Here is a 26,895-nt window from a genome sequence, read left to right on the forward strand (position 1 = left end):
AAGTTTCGAGACCTCCTTTGAATCTGGAGAGGTGGCAGTCGTTGACTATGTGGGTCATAGTCTGTCTGGAGCCACAGGGGCAGTTCGGGTCGTCTCTGGCTCCCCAGTGATGGAACATAGCGGCGCACCGGCCATGGCCTGTTCCATAGCGATTGAGGAGGGCCCAATCATAACGTGCTAGGTCAAAGCCGGGTGGACGCTTGCAGGGGTCTGTGATGAGGTGTTTGTTCTTTACCTCAGCTGACTGCCAACTCTGTTTCCAAGAGACTGGAACAGAGAAGTTCAGTGTAGGCGTAGGGCACCAGATTGGGTGACGAGACGTCAAGCGTTGGACAGGGTGGGCGAAGATATCCGCGTATATTGGCAGGTCCGGTCGAGCATAGACGTGGGAAATGAACTTAGATGATGCCGCATCTCGACGAATATCTGGCGGGGCGATGTTGCTAAGAACTGGCAGCCATGGAACCGGGGTGGAACGGATGGTTCCAGAAATTATCCTCATGGAGTTATATAATTTGGAATCGACCAAGTGGACATGGGGGCTACGGAACCATACTGGGGCACAGTATTCTGCAGTGGAATAGCATAATGCCAGAGAGGATGATCATAGTGTGGAAGCGCTCACGCCCCATGAGGAGCTGGCCAGTCTTGCAATGATGTTGTTCCTTGCGCCCACCTTTGCTGCAGTTTTTATGAGATGTTCGTGAAATGACAAGAGTGTGATCGAGAGTAACGCCAAGATAGACTGGCTGGGCTTCATGCCGGATTCTCATATCGCCAAGCTGCACATTAAGCTCACGCGAGGCCGAGGCATGGTGTAGATGGAAAACAGATGATACCATTTTTGCAGTGCTAGAGATTAGTCGCCATTTTTTACAGTAATCAGATATCAGAGACATGTCTTTCGTGTTTCCTCGAGTGTGTCGAACTTTGATGCCTGAGTTGCACAGCAGATGTCATCGGCGTAGATGAACTTCCTTGAAGAAGTTTCTGGGAGATCATTGATGTAAATATTAAATAGCGTAGGAGCCAGAACAGAGCCCTGGGGGAGGCCACTTGAGACAAGTCTCCATCTGCTAGACTTGTCACCCAGATGCACCCGGAATCTTCTGTTTTGGAGAAGAAACGATATAGTGTTGGCCACCCATGGAGGCAGACATCTTGAGATCTTGACTAGGAGACCACGGTGCCAGACCGTGTCATAGGCTGCTGTGAGATCAACAAAGACAGCACACGTCTTTAAATTCTTCTGGAATCCATTTTCAATGTAAGTTGAGAGGGCCAGGGCTTGTTCGCAGGTAGATCTTCCTGGGCGGAAACCAGCTTGGGCGGGTGATAGGAATTTCTCTGTAAGAGGAGAAATACGTGACAGAAGCAGCCTCTCAAGGAGTTTGTAACACACGGAGAGGAGAGAAATTGGTCTATAGCTGGCGGCCAGTGTTGGGTCTTTCTTTGGTTTCAAAACTGCTATTATCTTCGCATGACGCCAAATTTTGGGCATAGATTCGGATTCCAAGATGTGGGACAGGAATGTAGTGAGCCACTTCTTTGCCACAGGGCCCAAGTTAAGAATGAGTTCTGGGGTGATGTTATCATAGCCAGCAGCCGTTCCCAGTTTAACCCTCTTCAAAGCGTCTTCCAGTTCAGACAGTGTAAAGGGAGAGAGTTTTGGAGATGGACAAGATAAACAGAAGTGGGATGACCACTCATGAGAAATTTCTCTTTTCCAGACTGGGTCGATCTTAGCACGTCCAACTTGAGTTTGGAGATACGGGAGGATGGGAGACGGGAGAGGGTTGGCTACCAGCACCCAGACTATGAAGAAGCTTCCAGGCCTTCCTACTTGAGTGGGTGAAGTTCAGACTTTCCGTGAGTTGTTGCCAGCAGGCTTAGCGTGCTGCATCCAGGGAGGCAATGAGATGGTCAGGCACTGAGCCCCAGCAATAACCATGGAGGCAAATAAAATAAAATAAAATAAAATAAAATAAAATAAAATAAAATAAAATAAAGTAGTAATGGTATTATGAAGGAAAAGCAGAGAAAGGGAGTAGAAAGTAGGGGTGTAAAAGGGCAGGGGACAGTGTAGATAGTATAATGGTTATGCAAAAAGCCTTTCAGGGGCAGAGGTAAATAGCATAATCTCTATGAAAAGAGACTCTCATGCCTGAGGCTCCAAAGTCCCAGGTTCAATCTCCTGTACCACCATAAACCAGAGGTGAGCAGTGCTCTGGTAAAAAAAAAAAAAAAAAAAAAAAAAAAAGACTTTCATGCCTGAGGCACCAAAGGTCCCAAATTCAATCCCCAGTACGAGCTGAGCAGTGTTCTGGCCTCTCTGTGTAATACTTTCTCATTAAATATTTTGGGGTTTTTTGTTTGTTTTTTGCCTCCAGGTTATCACTGAGGCTCAGTGCCTGCACCACAAATCCACTGCTCCTGGAGGCCATTTTTTCCCTTTTGTTGACCTGGTTGTTTTATCATTGTTATTATTATCATTGTTGTTACTGCTGTCGTTGTTGGATAGGACAGAGAGAAACGGGAAGACAGGGAGGGGGAGAGATAGACACCTGCAGACCTGCTTCACCGCTTGTGAAGTGACCCCCCTGCAGATGGGGAGCCAGGGGCTTGAACTGGGATCCTTAGTCCAGTCGTTGTGCTTTGCTCTATGTGTGCTTCACCCACTGTGCTACTGCTCGACTCCCAAATTTTTTAAAAAGTAGGGGTGTAAGACAGCTTCTGTATTTTATATAGGAAGTTATTGTTACTTTCTACATTTTGTAACTTAAAACACCCAACCTGAGAAAATGCAAATTTAGAAATTACCAGGAAGTTTCCTTAAAGACCTAGTACAATTTCTTGGCCTAAGTTGTGTGAATGCTTCTTTAGTAAATGTGTACAGGTCTCAAATCATAAAACTTCTATTGGGATTTATTTGCAGGGAAATCCGTGTGGCATGAAGCAAAAGGCATTTCCATAGCCACAGCTGCACCATTCTGGTCCTCCATTCCCTGAGATTTATATCCCCAAGACACAGCTGTGCTGCCTCTCTAAAGAGAAAAGGGCCTGTGTTCTGAATCTGGTTTCCTATAATATTTATCTGGCTCTGAAACCACAAACTGTGTTGTTAAGAAAACTAAGAGGTCATTCATCTGTTCATTTTCCTAAGCCCACCACAAGCCCAGATAGACTGAATGGTGCTCTTATGCAAACCCTCCGGGGTAGCCAAGGTACAAAATCTTCCCATGTTCCCCTGGGGCTTCCCTTCCCCTGAGCACAGAAACTACTACTCAGTTTAATGAATCAACTTCTTAATTCTAGCTTGTATTTGCTGGGAACTTCAGACATACAGGCTTTGTCCATAGTGAGCACACCTTCAACACTCTTCTTTGTCCATTTATCCACATACCAGGTTGTTTCAACTCTAACTGTTGAAGTGTCATGAACCCAAAGTATTCTGCACAATATTCTGACATGCTGCATACAACAGATATTCCCCCATATTCATACAGCAAATTTTAAAATACTGTGATAGTGTACCTGGCTTCTAAATGTACCCAATAGTATCATGTGCCCAGGTCTCTGGTCAAAGTCAATAAAGTTCACCTGCAAATCGCTATACAGCTTTATAAGCTTGAAATGATAGTATGGCAAATGCTGGAACCAGTGGATTTGGGGTGATTTGTTAAACAAAATACACAGAGTAAATATGATAACTGTTTGGAACTGACAATTTCAAGCCACAACAAAATGGTAATTATGTCTAAAAACTTATATATCACTGAACAGAAAAAAAAAAAAGTTTGTATTTGTTGAAGCTAAATAATATAAATGTGAAGTTTGCAACTATCCCACCTTGTAAATGCTTAAACTTGCCAAAGTCAAGTTATTTACTACAAGTAATGTGGCAGATTTCTAAAATTACCCACCCCAATGAATCACACCTTTGTATGATCTGCCCTTGAGTGTGGAAGGAACCTAAAGTATGATGCGACATCAGCCCTGTGATCATGTTACATTATATGGCACAGCTGAATTGGAAAATAAGAGGTTAACCTCAGTGGACCTGACTGAATCAGATGGGTCATTAGCAGGGATCAGGAGGACTTGGCAGTGAAGGAGCTATTCTGTTTCTGGCTTTGGAGATGGAGGGGCCTGCACAGCAAGGTAAACAGGTGGCTGCTAGTTGTGGAGAATGGCATCTAGCTGACCAGAAGAAAATAAGGACCTCTATCTTACAACAGAAAGAAACTGGATTCTGCTGCCACCACCAGCCTAGGAGAGGAACAAGGTTCAGATGAGAACACAGTCTAATCAGCATTCTAATTTCCCCACTGTGAGAACCTTAGCAGAAAACTCAGCTGTGACTAGATTTTTGACATACAAGTCTGAGACAAATAAATGAATGTCAATGTGAAGCCACCAGGTTTGTGGCAATTTGATATGCAGTAATTAAAAAAACTAAGAATGAAGAAGGGGCCAAAGGACAAATACAAACCAATGTACTGTTTATCCTACTTATTTACACTTTCATTAGTAAAGCCAACAAAAGGATGAGGTTTCAGTATTTTATTCAAGTTTTATTTTAAGTGATGTTAATTACAGCATTTGAAGGGACGATCTAATTCCACACGAAATGGAAGACTCTAAAATGTAACCCATTAAACTGCTAAAAAATAAACCAAGTGGTGAGAATACAACAGAAGTCAAATTTAGATTCCAAATGTTGTCACTATGTGATTAAAGTCACAGAGACTCTTCCCAGCTTGCAGCTGGAGCTCTTAGAGGCTATTTCATACTCTGGTGAAGGAGGTGAAAAACCACAACATGGTAGGGGAGTCCTGAATTGTTTATTGGCTTCATCACATCAATCTTCTCCACCCCAAAAATGGCACAAAAGAAACAGCTACCACACCCTGCAAACTACTTTTGGTGTAAAGAGGTGATGGGTTGGGATGGAAACAGGTCATAAAGATCTGTCTAAAGCAAAGTCCCTTTCTGGTGAGTTTGTACATATGATCAAACAATGAGTTTCTCCTCATTTAGAGAAGGAAGCCAAGGCTTATTCTTAGGAAATCACAATTTCATTCATTTGCTCAATATGAATTTCCAAAGTGCTTGCAAATTGTCGGCTTCCACTTACAGCCATTTCTAGATAAAAAAGAAACCTGAAGTCTCTAGAGAGGCCAGCAGTTACCCCCTCATCTACAGCTGAAAGGACCTTTTGTTTTGGAACTGGCTTTCTTCTGTACCTCTGAAAGGGTGACACATTAAAGCTGAATCATCTTTAACCTGGAGGTCTATCATGTTTTGCAATACTTGCATTCAAGACATACAACATTAAAAGGTACACTAAAATTTCAAGGTAGCTATGCTGCAAAAGAGTTTAAAATTAAATGATTGTACAGTATTCATTTATGCTTGAAATTCCAGTCCTAGGCCAAGCTTGTGGCCACCAGCGTTGACATTCTTGCCGTCCAACAGAGCTGACAGAGTCAGTTTAATACCTGCAGAGGGAAAATCAGGAGAGGTGAGGGGAAGGAGAAGAGAAGAGAAGAGAAGGAAGACAAGAAGGGTGGGGTGGTGGCATACCTGGTTGAGAACTCAGGTTCCAATGCACAAGAACTTGGGGTCAAATCCCCAGTCCCCACCAACAGGGGAAAAGCTGCGTGAGCAGTGAAACAGCACTGCAGGTGTCTTTCATTCTCTCTCTCTCTAGCTTCTCCTTCCCTCTCAATTTTTCTGTCTCTATCTAATAAATAAGATACTTTTAAAAAAGAAAAAAGAAAGATTACGTGTTAACACACTTCATGCTGAAGCACACTAGCAAACCCCCACCAGATTCAAAAATTCAAAACCCACTGTGTTATGGGCAGGGGGAAAAGCACGGAGTCTTTCAAACCCTGATTAACAGGTAACCAGGGGTACTTACTATTTTATAGCCTACCTAAATCTACTTTGGGGATTCCACTTTCCTTTCCACTGTCCCCTACTACAGTTAAGCTCTCTTGCTATTGGTATCATGCAAACCCCCCCCCCCCCGAAATAAAACTCCAACTTTACCAGGGTGGTATTGTATCTTCTATTCTTCTTTTTTAATTTTTTTTATTATCTTTATTTATTTATTGGATAGAAACAGCCAGAAATTGAGAGGGATGGGAGAGAGACAAAGGGAGAGAGACAGAGAGACACCTGTAGCCCTGCTTCACCACTTGTGAAGCTTTTCCCCTACAGGTGGGAACCGGGGCTGAACCTGGGTCCGTGCACACTGTAACATGTGTTACAGGTGCAACACCACCCGGCCAGCCCCTCTTCTATTTTTCTAACACAGCTTGAAGTAACCTAGTAAAATATACAGAGAAAACCTGCAAGTAAGTTTTCCTATTTATTTATCTGTTTATTTATTTATTTTACAAAAAAAGGGGGGGAGGAGATGTATGGACTAGTTTTGAAAACTTCCTAGAAATAAACATGAAATCAGATTTTAAAAAAAGAAAATGAAGACCAACACATACCTGGCTTTAGAGTTTGAGTGTATCCTAAACCTATCAGGCTGGAGTTGTTCACTTTAGCCTAGTTAAAGGAAAAGACAAGGAGAATGTTAGTAAATATTTCCTGATGTGTTTTTTTTTTGTTGTTGTTGTTTTTTGCCTGCAGGGTTATTGCTGGGGCTCTGTGCCTGTACTACAAATCCACTGCTCCTGAAGGTCATTTTTCCCATTTTGTTGGTCTTGTTATTGTAGTTGGACAGGATAGAAAAATCGAAAGGGAAGGGGAAGACAGAGAGGGGAAGAGAAAGATAAGACACCTGCAGACCTACTTCACCAATTATGAAGCAATCCCCCTGCAGGTGGGGAACCAGGGGCTGAAACTGGGATAATTGCACGGCTCTATTGTGCTTTGTGCCATGTGCTAGCTTAACCTGCTGTGCTACCACCCAGCCCCTGAGTAAGAACTTTTTAATCAACCAGCTCTGGGCTTCAGGATCAAACTCCTTCTTGACCATCTTGTTTACTGGAATTCATTCACAAACCTTACTGCAACATTTCTATATCAGTATATCAAATTAGGGAGCTCAGTCTTAGAAGGGAAATTCAAAATCAGTTCATTTTCAAATATTTGTTTTTATATCAACACAATTTTCTGTTAAAAGGAAGTTATCAGGTTTGGGAGACAGTGTAATGGTTATGCAAACAGACTCTCCTGCCTGAGGCTCCAAGGTCTCAGGTTCAATCCCCAGCACCACTATAAGCCAGAGCTGAGCTGTGCTCTGGTCTCTATCTCTTTCTCTCATTAAAACAAAACAGACAAAAATGGATTTTTAAAAAATTTTTTTTTAGATTTATTTATTTATTCACTTTTGTTGCCCTTGTGGTTTTATTGTTGTAGTTCTTGATGTCGTTGTTAGATAGGACAGAGAGAAATGGAGAGAGGAGGGGAAGACAGAGAGAGGGAGAGAAAGATAGACACCTGCAGACCTGCTTCACCGCTTGTGAAGCGACTCCCCTACAGGTGGGGAGCCGGGGCTGGAACCAGGATCCTTCAGCCAGTCCTTGCGCTTTGTGCCACTTGCACTTAACCCGCTGTGCTACCCGCCCAACTCCCAAAAATGAATTTTTTTAAAGAGGGAGTTACTTAAATTTGATTCCTAATATATATCCTCTATGTATACTGAGTAGGTTGGTATGTAAGTTATAGTAGGTAAGGAAGACACTGTCATTTATAGCCAGAAAGGTACAAAAAAAAAAAAAAAACGTCCTTAGTTGAAAAATTCCTTCTCTTAAAAAAAAGAAAAGAAAGGAATAAAAAAAAGAAGCCAGGCAGTGACACACCACAGTAAGTGCACATATCACTATGCACAGGGACCTGGGTTCAAACCTCCAGTCCCCACCTAGAGGGGAAATGATTCACAAGTGATCAAACAGGTCTACAGGCACCAAGCCCTAGGGGTAGCCCTGGAGGCAATTAAAAAAAAAAGTTCCTTCTTTCAGTCAGATAGGGTTTAAGGCTTTTATTTTTATTTTTTTGATTTTTATTTATAAAAAGGAAACACTGACTAAACCATAGGATAAGAGGGGAACAACTCCACACAATTCCCACCACCAGAACTCCGTATCCCATCCCCTCCCCTGATAGATGTCCTATTCTTTATCCCTCTGGGAGTATGGACCCAGGGTCACTGTGGGATGCAGAAGGTGGAAGTTCTGGCTACTGTAATTGCTTCCCCGCTGAACATGGGAATTGACAGGTTGATCCATATTCCCAGCCTGTCTCACTCTTTCCCTAGTGGAGCAGGACTCTGGGGAAGCAGGGCTCCAGGACACATTGGTGGGGTCATCTGTCCAGGGAAGTCCAGTTGGCATCATGTTAGCATCTGGGTTTTTTTTATAAAACAGATCATTAGAGTTTTTTCCTTACAAAAAAACAAGCAAAAATCATATTGACTTAAAATAAAATCAGGGAGTCGGGCAGTAGCCAGCACAAGTGGCGTTAAGTGCAAGGACAGGTGTAAGGATCTCGGTTCGAGCCCCCGGCTCCCCACCTGCAGGGGAGTCGCTTCACAAGCAGTGAAGCAGGTGTGCAGGTGTCTGTCTTTCTCTCCCTGTCTTCCCCTCCTCTCTTCATTTCTCTCTGTCCTATCCAACAACGACAACAATAATAACTACAACAATAAAGCAACAAAAGGGAATAAATATTTTAAAAAATAAAATAAAATCAGCATTTACAAACTTAAAGTTAAATGTACATTGAAACAAAAGAATAGCCTAGTCAGGCCAGGAAAATAATCACCCGGATAATGTGGATAATGTGCCTGCTTTGCCATGGTGGCAACCCAGGTTCAAGGCTGGTCCTCACTGCATTAGGGAGAGCTTAGTGCTATAGTGTCTTTCCCTCTCTCCCTTTTTGTCTTTGTCTTTGTCTGTCTGTCTCTGTCTCTGTCTGTCTCTCTCTCTGTTTGAGAAAGTTCACAGAGAGTGGTGAAGTCTAGCAATGAGAAAAGAACATGCACACACAGAGACCTAACCAATTGTCTATATTTCAGCAGTAGAGGTTGGGCTGTGGTGCGCCTGGTTGAGTGTGTATGTTACTATGTATAAGAACCTGAGTTTAAGCCCCAGGTCCTCACCTTCATAGAGAAAGCTTCATGAGTGGTGAAGTAGTGTTGCAGGTGTCTCTCTCTCTCTCTCTCTCTCTCTCCCTTCCTATCTCCCCCTTCCCTCTCAATTTCTGTCTCTAGCCAATAAATAATAAATATAAAAAATTTCAGCAGTTAATAATTTAGTTTATTAAATCAGCTGAGTCACTCATAACTTTGTAGCTCATTCTTCTGAGTTCTAGAGAAATCTGGACGTCTCCCTGACCCAACAGGATTGAATTATGAATCAGGAGCAGAGCAAGCTCGGGTCATGAAAACATTTGGTAAAAGCTGGGACAGTGAGTTGGTGAAACAGCTCACATGGATGAGCTACTTTGCCAGATGGGCGACGCAGGTTTGAACCCCTGGGCCCCACTACACTGAAGGAAACTGCAGTGGTGTATTCTCTTTTCTCACGTTCTCTCTGAGACAATCTTTAAAAAAAAAAAAAAAAAAGAAAGAAAGAAAAAGAAAAAAAAACTAGGGCTGCCAAGGTGCATTCCTGCTCAGATGCTATTTTTCAGACCTGACACTGCCAAAAGGAGTAGAAAGAGGGACGAAGACAGGCTTTGGGGCAGTCAGTTCCCATTTCAGAAGACTTAAGCAGGCTATCTGTAAATCACACAAACCAGCCCCAGAAACCACTCATTCTGCAACACAAGATTCCCCCATAAGACCCCGGAGGGGGTGTGGCTGCCAGAGTCATACAATAACAGAGACAAGATCAAGAGGATGTAGTGTAAAATTGTAACAAACCCAGGGTCCCTGAGTGATGCTACTGGGTCTACAAGCTAAAATACCAGCTGCTCACTACCATCATGAAGGATTTATTTATTTTTTAAATATTAATTTATTTCCTTTTTGTTGCCCTTGTTTTTATTGTTGTTGTAGTTATTACTGTTGTTGTTATTGATGTCGTTGTTGGATAGGACAGAGAGAAATGGAGAGGAGGGGAAGACAGAGAGGGGGAGAGAAAGACAGACACCTGCAGACCTGCTTCACTGCTTGTGAAACGACTCCCCTGCAGGTGAGGAGCTGAGGGGCTCGAACTGGGATCCTTATGCCGGTCTTTGTACTTGTGCCACTTGCGCTTAACCCGCTGCACTACCACCCGACTCCCATTTTATATTTATTTATTTATGTATTTATTTATTTATTTTGCCTCCAGGGTTATCTCTGGGGCTCAGTGCCTGCACTACAAATCCACTGCTCCTGGTGGCCATCTTCTTTCCATTGTTGTTATTGTCACTGCTGCTTTTGTTGTTGGATAAAACAGAGAGAAATTGGGGGCCAGGTGGTAGCACAGTGGGTTAAGTGCACACGGAGTGAAGTACAATGATCAGCGTAAGGATACCAGTTCAAGCCCCCAGCTCCCCACCTGCAGGCGATTCACTTCACAGGTGGTAAAACAGGTCTGTAGGTGTCTTTCTCTCCACGTCTTCCCCTCCTCTCTCGATTTCTCTGTCCTATCCAACAATGAAAGCAATAGCAATAATAATAACCACAACAATGATAAACAACAAAGGGGCAACAAAAGGGAAAAATAGCCTCTAGGAGTAGTGGATTAGTAGTGCAGGCAGTAGTAGAGCCCCAGCAATAACCCTGGAGGCAAAAAAGAGAGCAAGAAATTGAGAGAGGAAGAGAGGGGGAGAGAAAGATAGACATCTGCAGACTTGCTTTCACTTGCTTCACCCCCCTGCAGGTGAGGGATTTATTTTTTAATATTTTATTTTCTCTCTCCTTTCTTTCTCATGACACTAGGGATTGAGCCTACGATTTCAAAGCCTCAGACATGAAAGTCTTTTGCATAGCCATTATGCTATCTCCCTCACTTCTTAGGTTTTTAAATAGTAATATAGGACCTGAGGCCAAGAGAATAAAAAATAAAAAGGAGCCTCCAGCTCCCCATCTGTGGGGGGTCACTTCACAAAAGGTGAAGCAGGTCTGCAGGTATGTCTACCTTTCTCTCCTCCTGTCTTCCGCTCCTCTCAACTTATCTGTCCAATCTAGCAATAACAATAACAATAACAATAGAAAAAATGGCCACCAGCAGCAGTGAATTCACAGCATAGGCACCGAGCCCCAGAGATAACTCTGGAGGCAAAATTAATAAAATAAAATAAAATAAAGAGACAACTGAGCATGTAAAACCTTAGAGACTTTGAACTATGGTGGTTATCATTGGAGCACAGAACTCTGGTGGTGGGTGTGGTATGGAATTATGCCCCTGTAACTTTCTAATCACATATACCTACCTTATTAATCACTAGTAAAATTATATTAAATTAAAAGAAAAGAAAACTTTAGGGTTTGGGTCAGCAAGTGGCTCAACAAGTAAAGGATACACTTTCTGTTGTGCAAGGACCCAGGTTCAAGCCCCAAGCCAAAACATGGGAGTGCCTTCAGGAGAAGCTTCACAACAGTGGAACAGTGACACAGAAATTCTCTCTCCTCTCTATGTGTCTCTATCTCCCTCTCACCCCCTCTAAAGGAAACAAAAATGAAAACAAAAACTACCAGGAACAGCAGAGTTGTCTGGGCACTGAACCCTATCAATAACCTTGGTGGCAAAAAAAAAAAATTTAAATAGTCTTAGGGTCAAGGTAACCAACCCCTTTACATCTGCAGCATGGAACAAGGGCTGGTTGTGGGAGGCTTGAAAGCAAGCCAGTACGGATCAAACCCAGGCCCCAGAAACACCAACTGTGTGTTCCTGGGCAAGTTTCTCAACAGCCCTGTACTTCTAGCCCCTCATTTATGAAAACAGGGGAAGGAATTTAAAGGGGAAAAAAACAAAAGAAGCACCCTCAGAAATGAGCTGTATAAGGATTAAATCCAGTACTCCACACAGACTAGGCTCTATACTGTGCCTGTAGTTAGTGCTGTTTTCATTTTATTCATTTCCAGCTTTTCAGGGGGAAGAAATCTTTAGCTACAGAGGGGGGTTCCAGCTATCAAGAACTCCAACCCAAGGATCAAGCAGGCCCTGCAATACCCTGAGCCCACAGGCACCCACCGAGAAGCAGGCATCAGGGTCGATCTGATACTTCGCTGCTATTCCAAAGCGAGTGTTACTGTTGCCTGCTGTCCAGGCAAGGTTCACAGCCGTCTCCAACTTCTTATTTACTTTCTGGTAAATGGAGCCTCCAAACTCTGTTCCGTCATTCCTACAAACAAGCACAGAGCACAAAAAGAGTGTCAGATCTGGCAAAGACAGCCCACACCTCAGAGGGTGGGAAGGTTATAAATGAACTGGCCATGAAACAGGCATCAGCTTATGAAAGACTACTGTAGGAAACAGAACAGATACCACATCATGAAGGTTCAGAAGAAAAAGAAAAAAAAAAAAAAGACTGGGGAGTCGGGCTGTAGCGCAGCGGGTTAAGCGCAGGTGGCACAAAGCACAAGGACCGACATAAGGATCCCGGTTCAAACCACGGCTCCCCACCTGCAGGGGAGTCGCTTCACAGGCGGTGAAGCAGGTCTGCAGGTGTCTATCTTTCTCTCCTCCTCTCTGTCTTCCCCTCCTCTCTCCATTTCTCTCTGTCCTATCCAACAACGACGACAACAACAATAATAACTACAACAATAAAACAACAAGAGCAACAAAAGGGAATAAATAAATAAAATAAATATAAAAAAAGAGTTCAACGCCATACTCATAAAAAAAAAAAAAAAAAAAAAAAAAAAAAAGACTGTTTTGACCACCACTAACCTAACATCAGTCTTGTCTACTACTCAGGTTTTGGGGCACTTGAAATTTCCTTCCAAAATACCCTGTAAACTAAAAGTAATAGCTAAGGCACTGGGATTCTGGATTCTGAATAATTTCTTCCTTCTCCCACTAGTGTCATTCCTTTTATGAATGCTTGTATCATTAAAGCCAGCAGCAAGTGGGGGCAGCCAGTGGCATACCCAGTAAAGTACACATGCTACCTTATGCAAAGACCAGCTTTCAAGCCCCTAAGCCCCACATGCACAGGGGAAGAAGCTTCATGAGCAGTGAAGCAGTGCTACAGGTCTCTCCCTCCTCCTTCCCCTCCCTCCCCCCCTTCAATTTCAATTTCTGTCTCTATAAAAATAAATAATAACATGGTCCGGGAGGTGGCACGGTGGATAAAGCATTGGATTCTCAACCATGAGGTCCTGAGTTCGATCCCCAGCAGCACATGTACCAGAGAGATGTCTGGTTCTCTCCTCCTATCTTTATCATGAATAAATATTCTTTTAAAAATAAATAAACAATAACTGGTCCAGTGAAATAGCTCTCTTAGTGCGTTGTTTTAACATGTGCACAATTCAGGTTGGAGCCGGGCCCCCACTGCACTGAAGGAAGTTTCAGTGCTGTGGTCTCAGGATCTCTCCCTCCCTGCTTCTCTGTCTCTATCTCTATTTAAAAAAAAAAAGTAGTAGTGGGTAACTTCTGGAGGCGTGACTATGGAGTAGGAGCTGCTTCAGATCACTCTACTGATAAACTAGAAAAAAAAAAATCACCTGAAAACTCCACAGAATACAACCAGGATTTCTTCAGAAACTCACTAAGCCATAGCCACCAAATTGTGGATGCTACTAGGATTCCATCTGGAATTCCCTGGACAGATGATCTCACGAATGTGTTCTGGAACCTCACCTCCCCAGAGCCTTACCCCACTAGGGAAAGACAGAAACAGGCTAGGGGTATGGACTGACCTACCAACACCCATTACAGAAGCCAGAAGTCCTACCTTCTGCACATACTCCCAAAGGGGTAAGTGTTAGGGGAAGATGGCCAGAGAGCTCTAAAGTCAAATTCCACCAGGACCCAGAGAAAGAAGAGGGGTTGGGGGGGGAGAGGATACTCAGAAGTAGTAGGTGTGACTTAGAAAGGAAGAGATGGCAAGACCATGGGGGGGTGGGATTGGCAAATATATACATGAATATAGATAGTTACAGAAATAATAGTTACCCTCTATCTGTGATCTTGGGAGAACCACTATAATTTCCAATGGAGGGAGTGGGGACACAGGACTCTGGTGGTGGGAAAGGTGTGGGATTATTATACCTGTTATCATAAAATATGATCTTATAGGGAATTGGGCGGTAGCGCAGCAGGTTAAGCGAAGGTGGCACAAAGCACAAGAACCAGCATAAGGATCCCGTTTTGAGCCCCCAGCTCCCCACCTGCAGGGGAGTCGCTTCACAAGCAGTGAAGCAGGTCTACAGATATCAATCTTTCTCTCCTCCTCTCTGTCTTCCCCTCTTCTCTCCATTTCTCTCTGTCCTATCCAAAAATGACATCAATAACAACAGCAATAACTACAACAAGGGCAACAAAAGGGAATAATTTTTAAATCATTTATAAATATTATCTTATACAAAAATTTTTTTAATATTTATTTTATTTATTTATTCCCTTTTGTTGCCCTTGTTGTTTTATTATTGTTGTCGTTGTTGGATAGGACAGAGAGAAATGGAGAGAGGAGGGGAAGACAGAGAGGCGGAGAGAAAGATAGACACCTGCAGACCTGCTTCACCGCCTGTGAAGCGACTCCCCTGCAGGTGGGGAGCCGGGGTTCGAACCAGGATCCTTATGTCGGTCCTTGTGCTTTGTGCCGCCTGCGCTTAACCCGCTGTGCTACAGCCTGACTCCCACAAAAATATTTTTAAAAAATAAAGAAAAGAAATAATAGTAGTAATAGTGTGGTAGTAGTAGTAGTAATAATAATAATAATAGCAGCCACTAGGAGTGGTGGATTCATTGTGCATTCAGGCACTGAGCCCAAGTGATAACTTTGGTGGCAATAAAAAATTAATTAAACTAAATCTAAAAAATAAAAATAGCAACACAGGGGAAGCAAATGAGAAAACAGAAAATATAAAGAAAGGCTTGGCTCACAGTCCGGGAGATGACAGTGGGTGGGGAGCTGGACTCTTAAGCATGAGATCCTGAGTACAATTCCTGGCAACGCATGTGCCTGAGTGATGTCTGGTTCTCTCTCTTCCTATCTATCTCAATAAATAAATAAGAAAAATATTTTTAAAAAATAAATGATAGAAAGGACTGTTCACATCACTTGGAAGGCAGATGCCCTTCGCACCAGCAACAGACAGTCGGGGGTGGGGGGGACTGCACAGAGTCGGCCCCTATGTGCATTGTAGCACATGTTGTGACATCTTTGGGCTTCGTAGGTTTTTTTCCTTTCTTCCAAATGCACTGTAGTGATTCCAAACTCTGGGAATTCCTACTTACTCTCCCTTACGCATTTAACATAAAGTAGCAGTGTCAAAGTTGTTTATCATTGAATGCTTTCCATGGAAATGCCAACGGGAAACCTCAAGGCACAGCTAATGAGCTTTGGAATCCAGCGAAGAGTTTAGAGTGTACGAATCCAAAAACAAACTTGCTATTTCATTTTGACCTCTGCTCTTCACCAATGCATTCTCCCCAAATGGACGCTCATTAGACACATTCTAAATGCTTACATTGGTCCCTGAAATTCAACCAGGTAGACACTGTGCTTCCAGAAAGTACAGAGAGGCCCCAGACACCGCCTGTTTCACATGGAATCTTGTCTTCCTTAGAAAGGGAATCCTGTGTTTCTGAGAAACCAAGGGCTGGGGAGATAGCATAATGGTTTCATGACTTTCATGACTGAGGCTCTGAGGTCCCAGGTTCAATCCCCTACACCACCATGAGCCAAAGCTGAGCAGTGTTCTGGTTCTTCTTTCTGTGTATCTTTTTCTCTGTATCTCTCTCATTAAAATAAGCGAAATCTTAAAAAAAAAAAAAAAAGGAGGAGGGGGAGGGGGAGGGGAGGAGGAGGAGAAGAAGAAGAAAAAGATGATAATGATGATGATGAAGAAGAAGAAGAAGAAGACAGAGAGCAAGAAAGAAAGAAAGAAAGAAAGGGCCGGTTCTGCCGCAGGAGCGTGGAAGAAGAGGAGAATTTTGTCTGGGAAGTGCCTTTGAGCTCGCAGAGTAGACACCATGAGCAAGACTCATCCTCCCAAATTGAAAAAATTTATGGACAAGAAGTTGTCACTGAAATTAAATGGCGGTAGACATGTCCAAGGAATTCTGCGGGGGTTTGACCCGTTTATGAACCTTGTGATAGATGAATGTGTGGAAATGGCAACTAGTGGGCAACAAAACAATACTGGGATGGTAGTAATATGTGGAAATAGCATCATCATGTTAGAAGCCTTGGAACGAGTATAAATACAATGACTGTTCAACAAAAAGATTGTTCAACATGTCCCCTCTTCTACTGCATCTTTTCATTTTGATATAAAAAATTAGGTTATGTACATTTTCTTACTGAGTTGTTAAATAAACTTTTGTAATAGTCAAAAAAAAAAAGAAAGAAAGAAAAGTTCCATCAACTTATAAAGCTACTTGTCAAAATTAGATGTTTGAGTTTAGTATAATGCTCACATGGAGAAATTTTCCGTGTGTGTGTGTGTGTGTGTGTGTGTGTGTGTGTGTGTGTGTAAATGCCAGGTTTTTTTTTTCCAGTATATTCTTGAACCAGCAATACTGCTTGTCTATATTGAGCATGGAGAAATTTTCCGAGTGTGTGTGTGTGTGTGTGTGTGTGTGTGTGTGTGTGTGTGTGTGTGTGTGTAAATGCCAGTTGTTTTTTTCCAGTATATTCTTGAACCAGCAACACTGCTTGTCTATATTGAGCATGGAGAAATTTTCCTTGGGTGTGTGTGTGTGTGTGTAAATGCCAGGTTTTTTTTTTTCCAGTATATTCTTGAACCAGCAACACTGCTTGTTAATATTGAGCTCTCAAAACTGTAACAGAGGGAACTCATAAAATTCAACATAATGCGCAGAACCTGTCTGTTACACATCTGGGCCTTTTCATGCATCAAAGCTACCCAAGAGAAACTGTGCCAGTTTCTTCCAAGCCAGTTCCAAAAATAAGTCACTTATACTTGTTAGTTATTAAAAATGCTTAAGCTGGACTGTGATATTCAGTTCACTGTAAATGTGAATCTCCCACTCATTCTCCCTCTCTCTCTCATTGAAAAAAAAAGTAATAAAACAAAATATTTTAGAGTCAGGTAGTAGCACACCTGGTTAGGCACTCACATTACAGTGCACAAGGACCCAGGTTCAAACCCCTGGTCCCCACCTGCAGAGGGAAAACTTCATAACTGGTGAAGCAGAGCTGCAAGTGTCACTGTCTCTCTCTCTCTCTCTCCCTACCTCCCACCTCCTCAATTTTTCTGTCCCTATCCAATAATAAATAAATAAAAATAATTAAGGATGTGTTCATTTGAATGCAACAGAAAAAACTTGTCTACAGTGACTTCCAAAAAATCTATCTACAGAGATTTCAGTGGGGATCACCTCCCCCTCTCCCCGCCCCTCCCTTCTTTCAAAGAAATATAAACACATAGACCAGCTCAGCTGCTTTGTGCTGGTGCTGGGGACTGAGCCTGGGATCTCAGAGACTTAAGTTATTGTGCTATTTCCCCAGCCTAGGAGTAATAATAATAATAATATAAAGTAATAATAGTAATAATGGGCAAGGCCATGGTACACCTGGTTAAGCACACACATTACAGTGCACAAGAACCTGGGTTCAAGTCCCTGGTTCCCACATGCAGGAGGTAAAGCTTCACAAGTGGTGAAGCAGATTTTCAAGTGTCTCTCCCTCCCTCTCCCCCTTTTTATTATTTATTTACTGGATAGAGACAGAGAGAAATTGAGAGGGGAGGGAGAGATAGGGAGAGATAGACACCTGCAGCACTACTTCACCATTTATGAAGCTCCTCCCTGCAGGTGGGGACCAGGGTCTTGAACCTGTGTCCTTGTACACTAGTTATAATGTGTGCACTTAACCAGTTGTGTCACCACCTGGTCCCTCTCTCCCTTCCTATCCCCCCCTTCCCTCTCAATTCTCTTTGGCTCTATTCAAAATAAATAAATAAATAAATAAATAAGTAAAAAATGCTAAAGTTCAAGCCTGTGGGGAAAGCAATTAGTGGTCACCATTCTTCCTAGACTGATGTCAGTTCTCAGGTCCAAAGCAAGGAGAACCATTTCTCATTTCAATCAAAATTCTAGCTTAAAACACTCCAGGCTTGTGATATTTTCCTGGGACTTACACATGTTACCATTTTGAAGTTATGTAATATATATATCATATATTATATAATATATATTATTATATATAATATATTATATGTAATATATTAATATATATTATATAATATATATTAATATATATATTCCCTTTTGTTGCCCTTGCTGTTTTTTTGTTGTAGTTATTATTGTGTTATTAATGTCATTGTTGTTGGATAGGACAGAGAGAAATGGAGAGAGGAGGGGAAGACAGAGAGGGGGAGAGAAAGATAGACACCTGCAGACCAGCTTCACCGCCTGTGAAGCGACTCCCCTGCAGGTGGGGAGCCGGGGGCTCGAACCGGTATCCTTATTCCCATCCTTGCGAAGTTATGTACTTTCATCGACCTGTTTTCATGTTTCTATGAATTTCAACAGATGTATGATGTATGTTATCAGCAACACCACCAAGGTACAGAATAGTTCTGCACTCATAGACTTCCTCCTGAGCCCCTGTGGAACACTGGACCCTCTGCCTCATCACTTTTCTTTCAACTCCTTTTAAAAGATTTGAAATATTTTATAATAAATTCCAGACAAAAATTAGTACTCATGGAAATGCTACTAGTCTAGACAATACCATTTACTTAGGTTTTAACAGAAGTTGCTTCTTTAGTGACCTCTAGTGGAAGGAAAGAAATTTGGTAAAGTTGTACCCAGGCTGAGCCACACATTAATCCCTTTAGTCTACAGGGATTTTAGTGGATGAAATATGTGTTTCCCTAAACTGAAATCAGCAATCTGTGTCAACTCTCAAGTTTGGTTAGAAGGGGTTCTTTTCAACTTAATCTGTAATTTTCTCCTCCTTCAATACACTGTCCAGTCACTGTATTTAACAAAGACAATCAATCATCTCCTAGCTTCCCTTTTATGTCTGCATTTCATTAAGATGGTTCTCAGGACTACAAAGAGCAAGCAATACGAGCACTACACCCCTTTCCTCCCATTTTGTCGACTAAAACTGAAAGGGCCTTGTAATGCCCAGTGACTGCAAGGAAGGGCCACTCTTCTCACTGACAACATTACTTGCTGTAAAGTCATTCTGTGTGTACCAGTGACAATATTGACTACTCCTACAAAGAACAAGCCTAAATCACTTCAAAAAATGGAGGGAGGGGCAGGAAATAATAACGGGGGTGGGCAGCGGCTCACCCAATTGAGTGCACATCACTATGTGCAAGGACCTAGGTTCAAACCCCTGGTCCCCATGGAGGGAAGCTTTAAAAGCAGGGAAGCAGTGCTGCAAGTGTCTCTCTTTCTCTCCCTCCCCTCTCAGTTTTTTGTTTGTTTTTTTTTCCCCCTTGTTGTCCTATCAGAGAGGGAGGAAGGAAGGGAAGAAGGGAGGAAGGGAGGAAGGGAAGAAAAGGGAAAAGGAAAAGAGGAAAAATGGCCACAGGGAACAATGGTTCATTGTGCAGGCACTGAGCTGCAGCCATAACCCTGGTGGCAATTAACAAATAAGAATAACAGCAGGCCACTGGCTCATCCGGTTCCAACAAACTCATTTTGCAGTGATTAAAAAAAAAAAATGCCCCCACCTGCAGGGGAGTCACTTCACAGGCAGTGAAGCAGGTCTGCAGGTGTCTATCTTTCTCTCCTCTTCTCTGTCTTCCCCTCCTCTCTCCATTTCTCTCTGTCCTATCCAACAATGACAACAACAATAATAACAACAATAAAACAACAAGGGCAACAAAAGGGAATAAATAAAATAAATTTAAAAAAGAAAAGAAAAAAGAAAAAGGAAAAAAAATCATGTAAACTGAACTCCTATCGCACACACACATATACACACCCATATCCACAAGCACTTACACATTAGTGTGAAGCTGGAACTCATCAGTCTTGTAGCCGACAGCAAAGTTGCTCTGGGTCACTCGGGACTTGGCAGTCTCAAAATTCATCTGGTAGCCAGCCAGCCAGCCTTCATAACCCAGCACCATAGCACCCCGAATGGAAGGTCCAGCAATGTCAAAGTCCACGTCGCAGCCCACATTGATGTGTTCGCACTTGTACCCCGTCTTGATTTTAGCATTCTTTTTCCTGCAAGAAAAGAGATCATATTCAAACCAGAAGCTAACTCCCCGTGGCACAGGGAATAAAAGATGCAGAATAATTCTTATAACACCAGCAGAGACAGGAAAGATGGAGACAAAGATAGCACCTCAAATCTGCTGTCAGTTGCTGCTACGTGACAGCGAGCAGAACACACCTCTCCAATTGGAACCCAATTTACAGAAATGCCACAATGAAGAAGTGAGGGCATGGGTATGGAAAGCTTGGAAAAAAAAAAATCAACACTAAGTAGTATTCTTTTTTTTCTTTTTAAAATAATTTGTTTATTTTTTCATGAGAAAGGCAGAGAGAGAAAGAACCAGACACCACTCTGGCACATGTACTGCCGGGGACTGAACTCAGGACCTCATGGTTAAGAATCCAATGCTTTATCCACTGCGCCACCTCCTGGACCACACTAAGTAATTTTCTATGACTGTCTTCTCTCTAGTGTATTTAATGTAACAACCAACACAGACTTTTTAAACTATGAAACAATATAACACTGCTGTTTTTCAGATTTATCTGTCAGGAAGGCAGCTAGCTATATAGCTTCTAAGGAGATGATGGTCATTTGTCTTCTTATACACTGAACCCATTCTGCATAAATACCATAGGAAAGCAACACTGAATTCAGGATTCATTTTTTAAACATTCTTATTTATCATTTTAGATAGAGACAGAGAGAAGTTGAAAGAGGAGGAGGGATAGAGAGGGAAGGAGAAAGACCTGTAGCCCTGCTTCACTGCTCGTGAAGCTTCCCCCCTATGGGTGAGGATTCATTTTTTAAAAATATTTGTCTATTTATTAATGAAAGAGACAAGGAGAGGGGAAGGGAGGGAGAGGGGGATGGAGGGAGGGAGAACACCAGAAATCACTCTGGTACATGTGCTGCTGGGGATGGTTAAACTCAGGACCTCACGCTTGAGAGTCCCATACCTTTTCCACTGCACCACCGCCTAGACCAGTAATTCAGGATTCTTCAGACCCCGGTGAGCAGATATTTTAGCAAGCTGGGTATTCTGTGGAGCCTCTGCACTCAGGAGACGCCAGGAAGCCCTGTCTGAGAGGGTAAGATCTGGCCAAGGTCTAGGCTACCAATCCTAGGTTTACACATATCTTGAGCAGTGCTCAAGGCAGGGCAAGTAAATCGATCACCTGTAAATACTTTATCAACATGCCTCTAAATAAAAGATAAAATGCAGAAGAGTTACCAAATAAAATCTAGACAATTTTTATCTGATGCCTTTCAATCATTCAGTTACAAGATGCACGGGCACAGGAAGCTGCATTCTCAGCAGAGAACACAAGAAGAATCTGACAGCCATAGGCCTGTTCATCCAGGCTTCATTCACACTGAGATGAAAGCTTCACCCCCCAGGACCCAGAGCAGGGGTTGTCAACACCATACCCTCCCAGTAGGAAGCCATGTGGCTCATAGGAAGCAGTGACTACAAGTGATGGCAGGAAATGTACAAGGTGAGCCTGTAGAACCTAGCAAAATGCTCAAAGCCTAGCAGGTGGAAGCAAAGATGAGAGCTAGCTGGAAGAAGCTCCCCTAAAGGCAAGTTCACAACAGTGTGAGCATGACTGAGAACTATACTAGAAATGGATACCCACATACTGAGTATCTTTAGATCTACAAACTCATAATAAAACTTAAAACACGCACATCAGTCATCCTAAGAGACCAGAGACCCAACCTGCTATTTGGAAAACAGTAAGTAAAAAACATTACTACTTTACTATATCTCAAGGTAATCAAGTAGCTGATGTGGGGAAATTAACCCTTCTCGAACTACTCTGGCTAAGAAGCAGTAAAGGGATGATACATGTAGCATCATCATTAATTGATAAGCCCTGAGAGCTGAATCATGAACAGTATTAACACTCAAAGAGAAAATCCATGCAGACAGCATCATTTTAGGTTTACCCTCCCTCCAAAATAGGTGCTAAATGCAACAAAGCTTCTCGATTCAGCAATTCTCCCCAAAAAATTCTCTAGATTCAGCGATTCTCCCCCCCCCCCAAAAAAAAAGGGGAACAAAGAAACCTAGTCAAATGTCACTAATATTTATGTAAGTCTATAAGACCAATGATCTAGTTTCAACAAATAAACTACAAAGGAAGGACTAGGCGGTGGTGTACCAAGCTGTGCACGCATGCTACCACATACAAGAACCCAGGTTCAAGCCCCCTCTCCCTACTTGCAGGGGGGGATGCTTCACTAGCAGTAAAGCATGTTTCTCCATCTCTATCCCCCCCACCAAATTCTGTCCTGTCATCTAAAACTAGAAAGAAAAAAACAAAAAGGGAAAAAATGGCCTCTAGGAGCAGTGGATTCACAGTGCCAACACTGAGCTCCAATGATAACCCTGTTGGCAATAAAAATAATAATAATGTAAAAATTAAACTACAGGGAGTCTGGTGGTAGCATAGGGGGTGAAGTGCAGGTGGTGCGAAGCACAAGGACCAGTGTAAGGATCCCAGTTCGAGGCCCCGGCTCCCCACCTGCAGGGGGATCACTTCACGAGTGGTGAAGCAGGTCTGCAGATGTCTCTCTTTCTCTCCCCCTCTGTCTTCCCCTCCTCTCTCCATTTCTCTCTGTCCTATCCAACAACAATGACATCAACAACAATAATAACTATAACAACAAGGGCAACAAAAGGGAAAATAATTTTTTTTTAATTTTTAAAAATTAAACTACAAAGGGAAACAGTGAAGGGGAGTCTAAAAAATTGCTATTTAGGATTCATACAAACCAAATTTTTGCAATATTATAAATACAATTTTTGATTCTATTAAAAAAAAATCATGAGGGTGAAGGAGACAGATAACATAATACTATGCAAATAGACTCTCATGCCTGAGGCTCCCAGGTCCCGTGTTTAATCCCCACACCAGATTCAGTAGTGCTCTGGGTGAAAAAATTTTATGAAATAACATGTACTTTTTTTAGATAGGACAGAGAAAAATTGAAAAGGGAGGGGGAGATGGGGGAGAGACCTGCAGCACTGCTTCATCACTGTGACACACACACACACACACACATACACACTTGCAGGTAGGGTAGGGGGCTCGAACCCAGGTCCTTGTGCATCGTGGTGTGTGTGCCCAAGTAAATGCACTACCACCTGGCCCTGAAATGGCAATTTTCTTTTTATTATTTTTATTTTTTTTTATGATTGGATAGAGACAAGAATTTGAAAGGGGAAGAGGTTGAGAGAGGGAAAGAGACAGAACGAGACCTGCAGCCCTGCTTAACCATTTGTGAAGCTTTCCCCCTGCAGGTGGGGACCAGGGGCTTGAACCTGGGTCCTTATGCACTGTAGTGTGTGTGCTTAACCAGGTGCACCACCACCTGGTCCCCCGACAATTTTCTTTTTGACCCAGAGCACTGCACAGCTCTGGCTTTTGGTGATGTTGGGGACTAAAATTGGGACCTCTAGGGCCTCAAGCGTGAATGTCTTTTGCACAACCATTATGTTATCTCCCCAGCCAGAAATTATAAGTTTTATCTGTGTCTTTTACCACAATTTGTAAAAAATAAAAAATGAAATGTCTGTAAAACATTAATCCCCCCAATAAAGAGATTTTTTAAAAATGAAACGTTGTGCATGCCCTTGAGCCTGTCATCAGTATGTAAAACATACTAGTCTGAGCAAAAAAATTAGCAATTAGCTTTGTCCTAGAAAAGAACAATTCTCTAGGGAGTCGGGTGGTAGCGCAGTGGGTTAAGTACACATGGTGTGAAACACAAGGACAGGCATAAGGATCCCAGTTCGATCCCCCAGCTCACCACCTGCAGGGGAGTCGCTTCACAGGCGGTGAAGCACGTCTACAGGTGTCTAACTTTCTCTCCCCCGTCTTCCCCTCCTCTCTCCATTTCTCTGTCCTATCCAACGACAACAGTAACAACAATAATAATTACAACAATTAAAACAAGGCCAACAAAAGGGAATAAAATAAATATTTTTTAAATATTTTAAAAAGAAAAGAACAATTCTCCTAGTCACTATGAGGCTACAAGAAGCTGAGGCAAACCACCATACCATTATGATCCAATGTGCCCAGGAACAACACTGTCTAATCCATTTCTGGCTAGAGGGCATGGGCCAGAAAGTCCAACCTTGCAGATAAGCCCACACTGTTCTTGGTACTTCTGAGCCTAAAGGGGAGTGGGGGGAGACTGGCAACAGGCAGGCCCCTGTTTCCAACTGAGATTGATCAACAGCCACACGCTTCCCATGAATCAAAGGAACATTTCCTGGGCTCAGAAACTCTGTAGCCTCCACAGAAACTGGCCTCACAAAGGAGGTCAGGAGAACAGGAACAGAGAGCACAGAATCTTATTCTCAACCTGTGCTGAATGTCCCTGCAGAGAAAACAGATGAAGATTCTTACCCAGTGTTGGGAGAGAAGGACGAATCAAACGTCAGCTTCAGTCCATGTGCAAGCTGAACAGAAAAGAAGTTTGCCAGTTCAGTGACAGAGCAAGCCAGAAGGTGTCAGTTAATAAAGGGGTCTTTTCTGGGGTGGCCCCATCACTTACCTGATCCTCCACAGTAATCTCAGTGCCCAGGGTGTTGTCTGTGTTCCATTTCTCCGTAAACGTCAGACCGTATTCAGTCCATCGGTATTTGGTTTCCAGGCTGCCCGTCACTTTGGTGGTCTCAGTGTTGGCTGAACCTGAGCTAGTAAATTCCTTTAAAGGGGACAGAAAGTCACAGTCTACATGCCAGCTCTTCACTTTGCATCTCTCCATCCCTAAAAGGATTGTGCTTTTCATTATACAGAGGTGAGAATCAAAATGTGTGCGGGCAAAGCTAAGTCTAGAGTTCATCAAGATATGTAGGTACAAAGGGCTGGCTAATTTGCTGGAGTTTGCAAATTAAAGGGAACTTTTTTAAATGTTTCATTTGTTAATTTCAAGGAGAGGGGATGTGCACAGAGCACCACTCTATCAAAGAACTCTTGGGATCAACCCCAAGCATGCAAACCCTGAACTCTTACTTGCTCAGCCATTTCTCTAGTCATTAATTAACAAATCTCTTTTACCAGGTTATTTATTTATTTATTATGAGAGAAGGAAAAAAAGAACAGAGTAGCGCTCAGCTCAGGCATAATGTAATACCAGGGATTGAACCTGCAGCCTCTGGGGATACAAGCATGTAAGCTTGTGCTCTTAACAGGCTGAGCTACATCCTTAGAGTTTGCAAATTAAAGAGAACTTTTTAACATATTTCATTTGTTAATTTCAAGGAGAAGGGATGGGCACCACTCAATCAAACGACTCTTGGGATCAACCCCAAGCATAACTAAAGAAATATTGTGGGGGATTCTTTTTCAGGGAACCACTTCCTTCCTCTCCTGTATCTCTCAAGTTCTGGACCCTCTCCATCCTGTTCCAACCTAATACAGAAAAAAAGTATCAGTATCGAGCAAAAGCTGACACTGCAAGAATTCAACCTCAAAACTTCTTCCTCCCATTAACTGCCACATGTACAATTTAATAGGGAGTAGTAATCTAAGAACTATGTGACATTGAGTGCAGGTCAATTTTGGAATGAGATACATCAGGACAACTAGGCTGAAGGCTTGTCTCATACTTCTGTGAATACAAACAGCTGCAGGATGGAGGACCTAGCAGAGTGGGTCCCCTGGACCACCTATTCCACAGAGGACACAATGAAGGTGACAGTCACAAGCGGCCACACTCATGTGCTCTGCCAGCCAGGCCCGCCCCACTGATCTACCATAAATATTCTTGCTCCTTGTGTGTCAGACAACTTACCAGTCCATTCTCGGATTTTGTTTTCAAATCGAGTTTTATTAAGCCAAACCCTAAAGAAAGAAAGCAACAGCAGTTACGGAGCTAGAGAACTAAGCTGAGAGCAGCATCTCTGCCCCCCCCCCCCCAGCTGCTTCAAATGCCACAGGGGCTGCTGGCACCCGTCTCTGCGGCTGCCTGCCTGTGTGTGCATCGCAGTTGCCAGGGAACGGTGGCAGATGGTGCGAGCTCAGGCCCCACCTGTGCTCCCAAGGGTCTGGGAAGAAGATGCCTGACAGTGCAGGCATGTGCCTAAGGACGAGCTAAATTTAGAACTCATGCTCCACTGCAGTGCATCTGCAGAGCGGCACTGAGCTCACAAGAGGAGGAAGATGTGGCCCGGTGGCACAGTCCCAAGCCTGCCCCCTACTGGACACACAAGCCTAACTGCTTTGCTGGCCTTAAAAAGCTCTCTCAATCACACACACCCCTTTTTAAAGATTTATTTATTTACTTACTAATGAAAAAGAACCTGAGCATCACTTGGCATATGTGATGCTAGGGATGCAACTCATGCTTTTGAATTCAGGCCACCTCCTGGAGCTACAGAAAGTTATCTTTTCCCCCTGACACAGAAGTTGCGCGAGCTGACTGACCCCAGTGGTTGACACTGTGGTGGGTAAGCTCCCAAAGATGCTGACCTAGCCCACGAGCTGGCGCACCTCTCCCCACAACACTCACCGTAGCCCTTGGTGAAGACATCCCGGGCAGGTTTGCCCAGATCAATGTATGTGGGAGGCACAGCCATCTTCTGAAACAATGAAAGAA

At 43.0% G+C, this 26,895-nt stretch overlaps 2 protein-coding genes across 2 annotated transcripts in view; one reads left to right on the forward strand and one right to left on the reverse strand.

Moving 5' to 3' along the window:
• Positions 1-4,548: 4,548 nt before the first annotated feature.
• The window catches only part of VDAC1 (voltage dependent anion channel 1), a 39,638-nt gene continuing 17,291 nt past the window's right edge, over positions 4,549-26,895 (reverse strand). Inside the window, exons 2-9 of the mRNA XM_007519913.3 lie at positions 26,809-26,878; positions 26,092-26,141; positions 24,850-25,002; positions 24,702-24,754; positions 20,058-20,285; positions 12,147-12,297; positions 6,510-6,567; positions 4,549-5,501 (exon numbers count right to left, since the gene is read on the reverse strand). Coding sequence (XP_007519975.1) covers positions 5,410-5,501; positions 6,510-6,567; positions 12,147-12,297; positions 20,058-20,285; positions 24,702-24,754; positions 24,850-25,002; positions 26,092-26,141; positions 26,809-26,875 — 852 coding nt within the window. The 5' untranslated portion in view covers positions 26,876-26,878 and the 3' untranslated portion in view covers positions 4,549-5,409. The remainder of the gene's footprint in view (positions 5,502-6,509; positions 6,568-12,146; positions 12,298-20,057; positions 20,286-24,701; positions 24,755-24,849; positions 25,003-26,091; positions 26,142-26,808; positions 26,879-26,895) is intronic.
• On the forward strand, positions 16,035-16,356 carry LOC107522344 (small nuclear ribonucleoprotein G-like). The gene has a single exon (XM_060186395.1). The coding sequence runs from the start codon at positions 16,098-16,100 to the stop codon at positions 16,326-16,328; it is 231 nt and encodes a 76-aa protein (XP_060042378.1). The 5' UTR covers positions 16,035-16,097; the 3' UTR covers positions 16,329-16,356.

This window comes from Erinaceus europaeus, chromosome 2 (genome assembly GCF_950295315.1).
Source record: "Erinaceus europaeus chromosome 2, mEriEur2.1, whole genome shotgun sequence".
In the NCBI taxonomy this organism is placed as follows: domain Eukaryota; kingdom Metazoa; phylum Chordata; class Mammalia; order Eulipotyphla; family Erinaceidae; genus Erinaceus; species Erinaceus europaeus.

Excerpts from the sequence above, each read along its gene's own strand:
- LOC107522344 (XM_060186395.1), top strand. The coding sequence starts at position 16,098 with ATGAGCAAGACTCATCCTCCCAAATTGAAAAAATTTATGGACAAGAAG.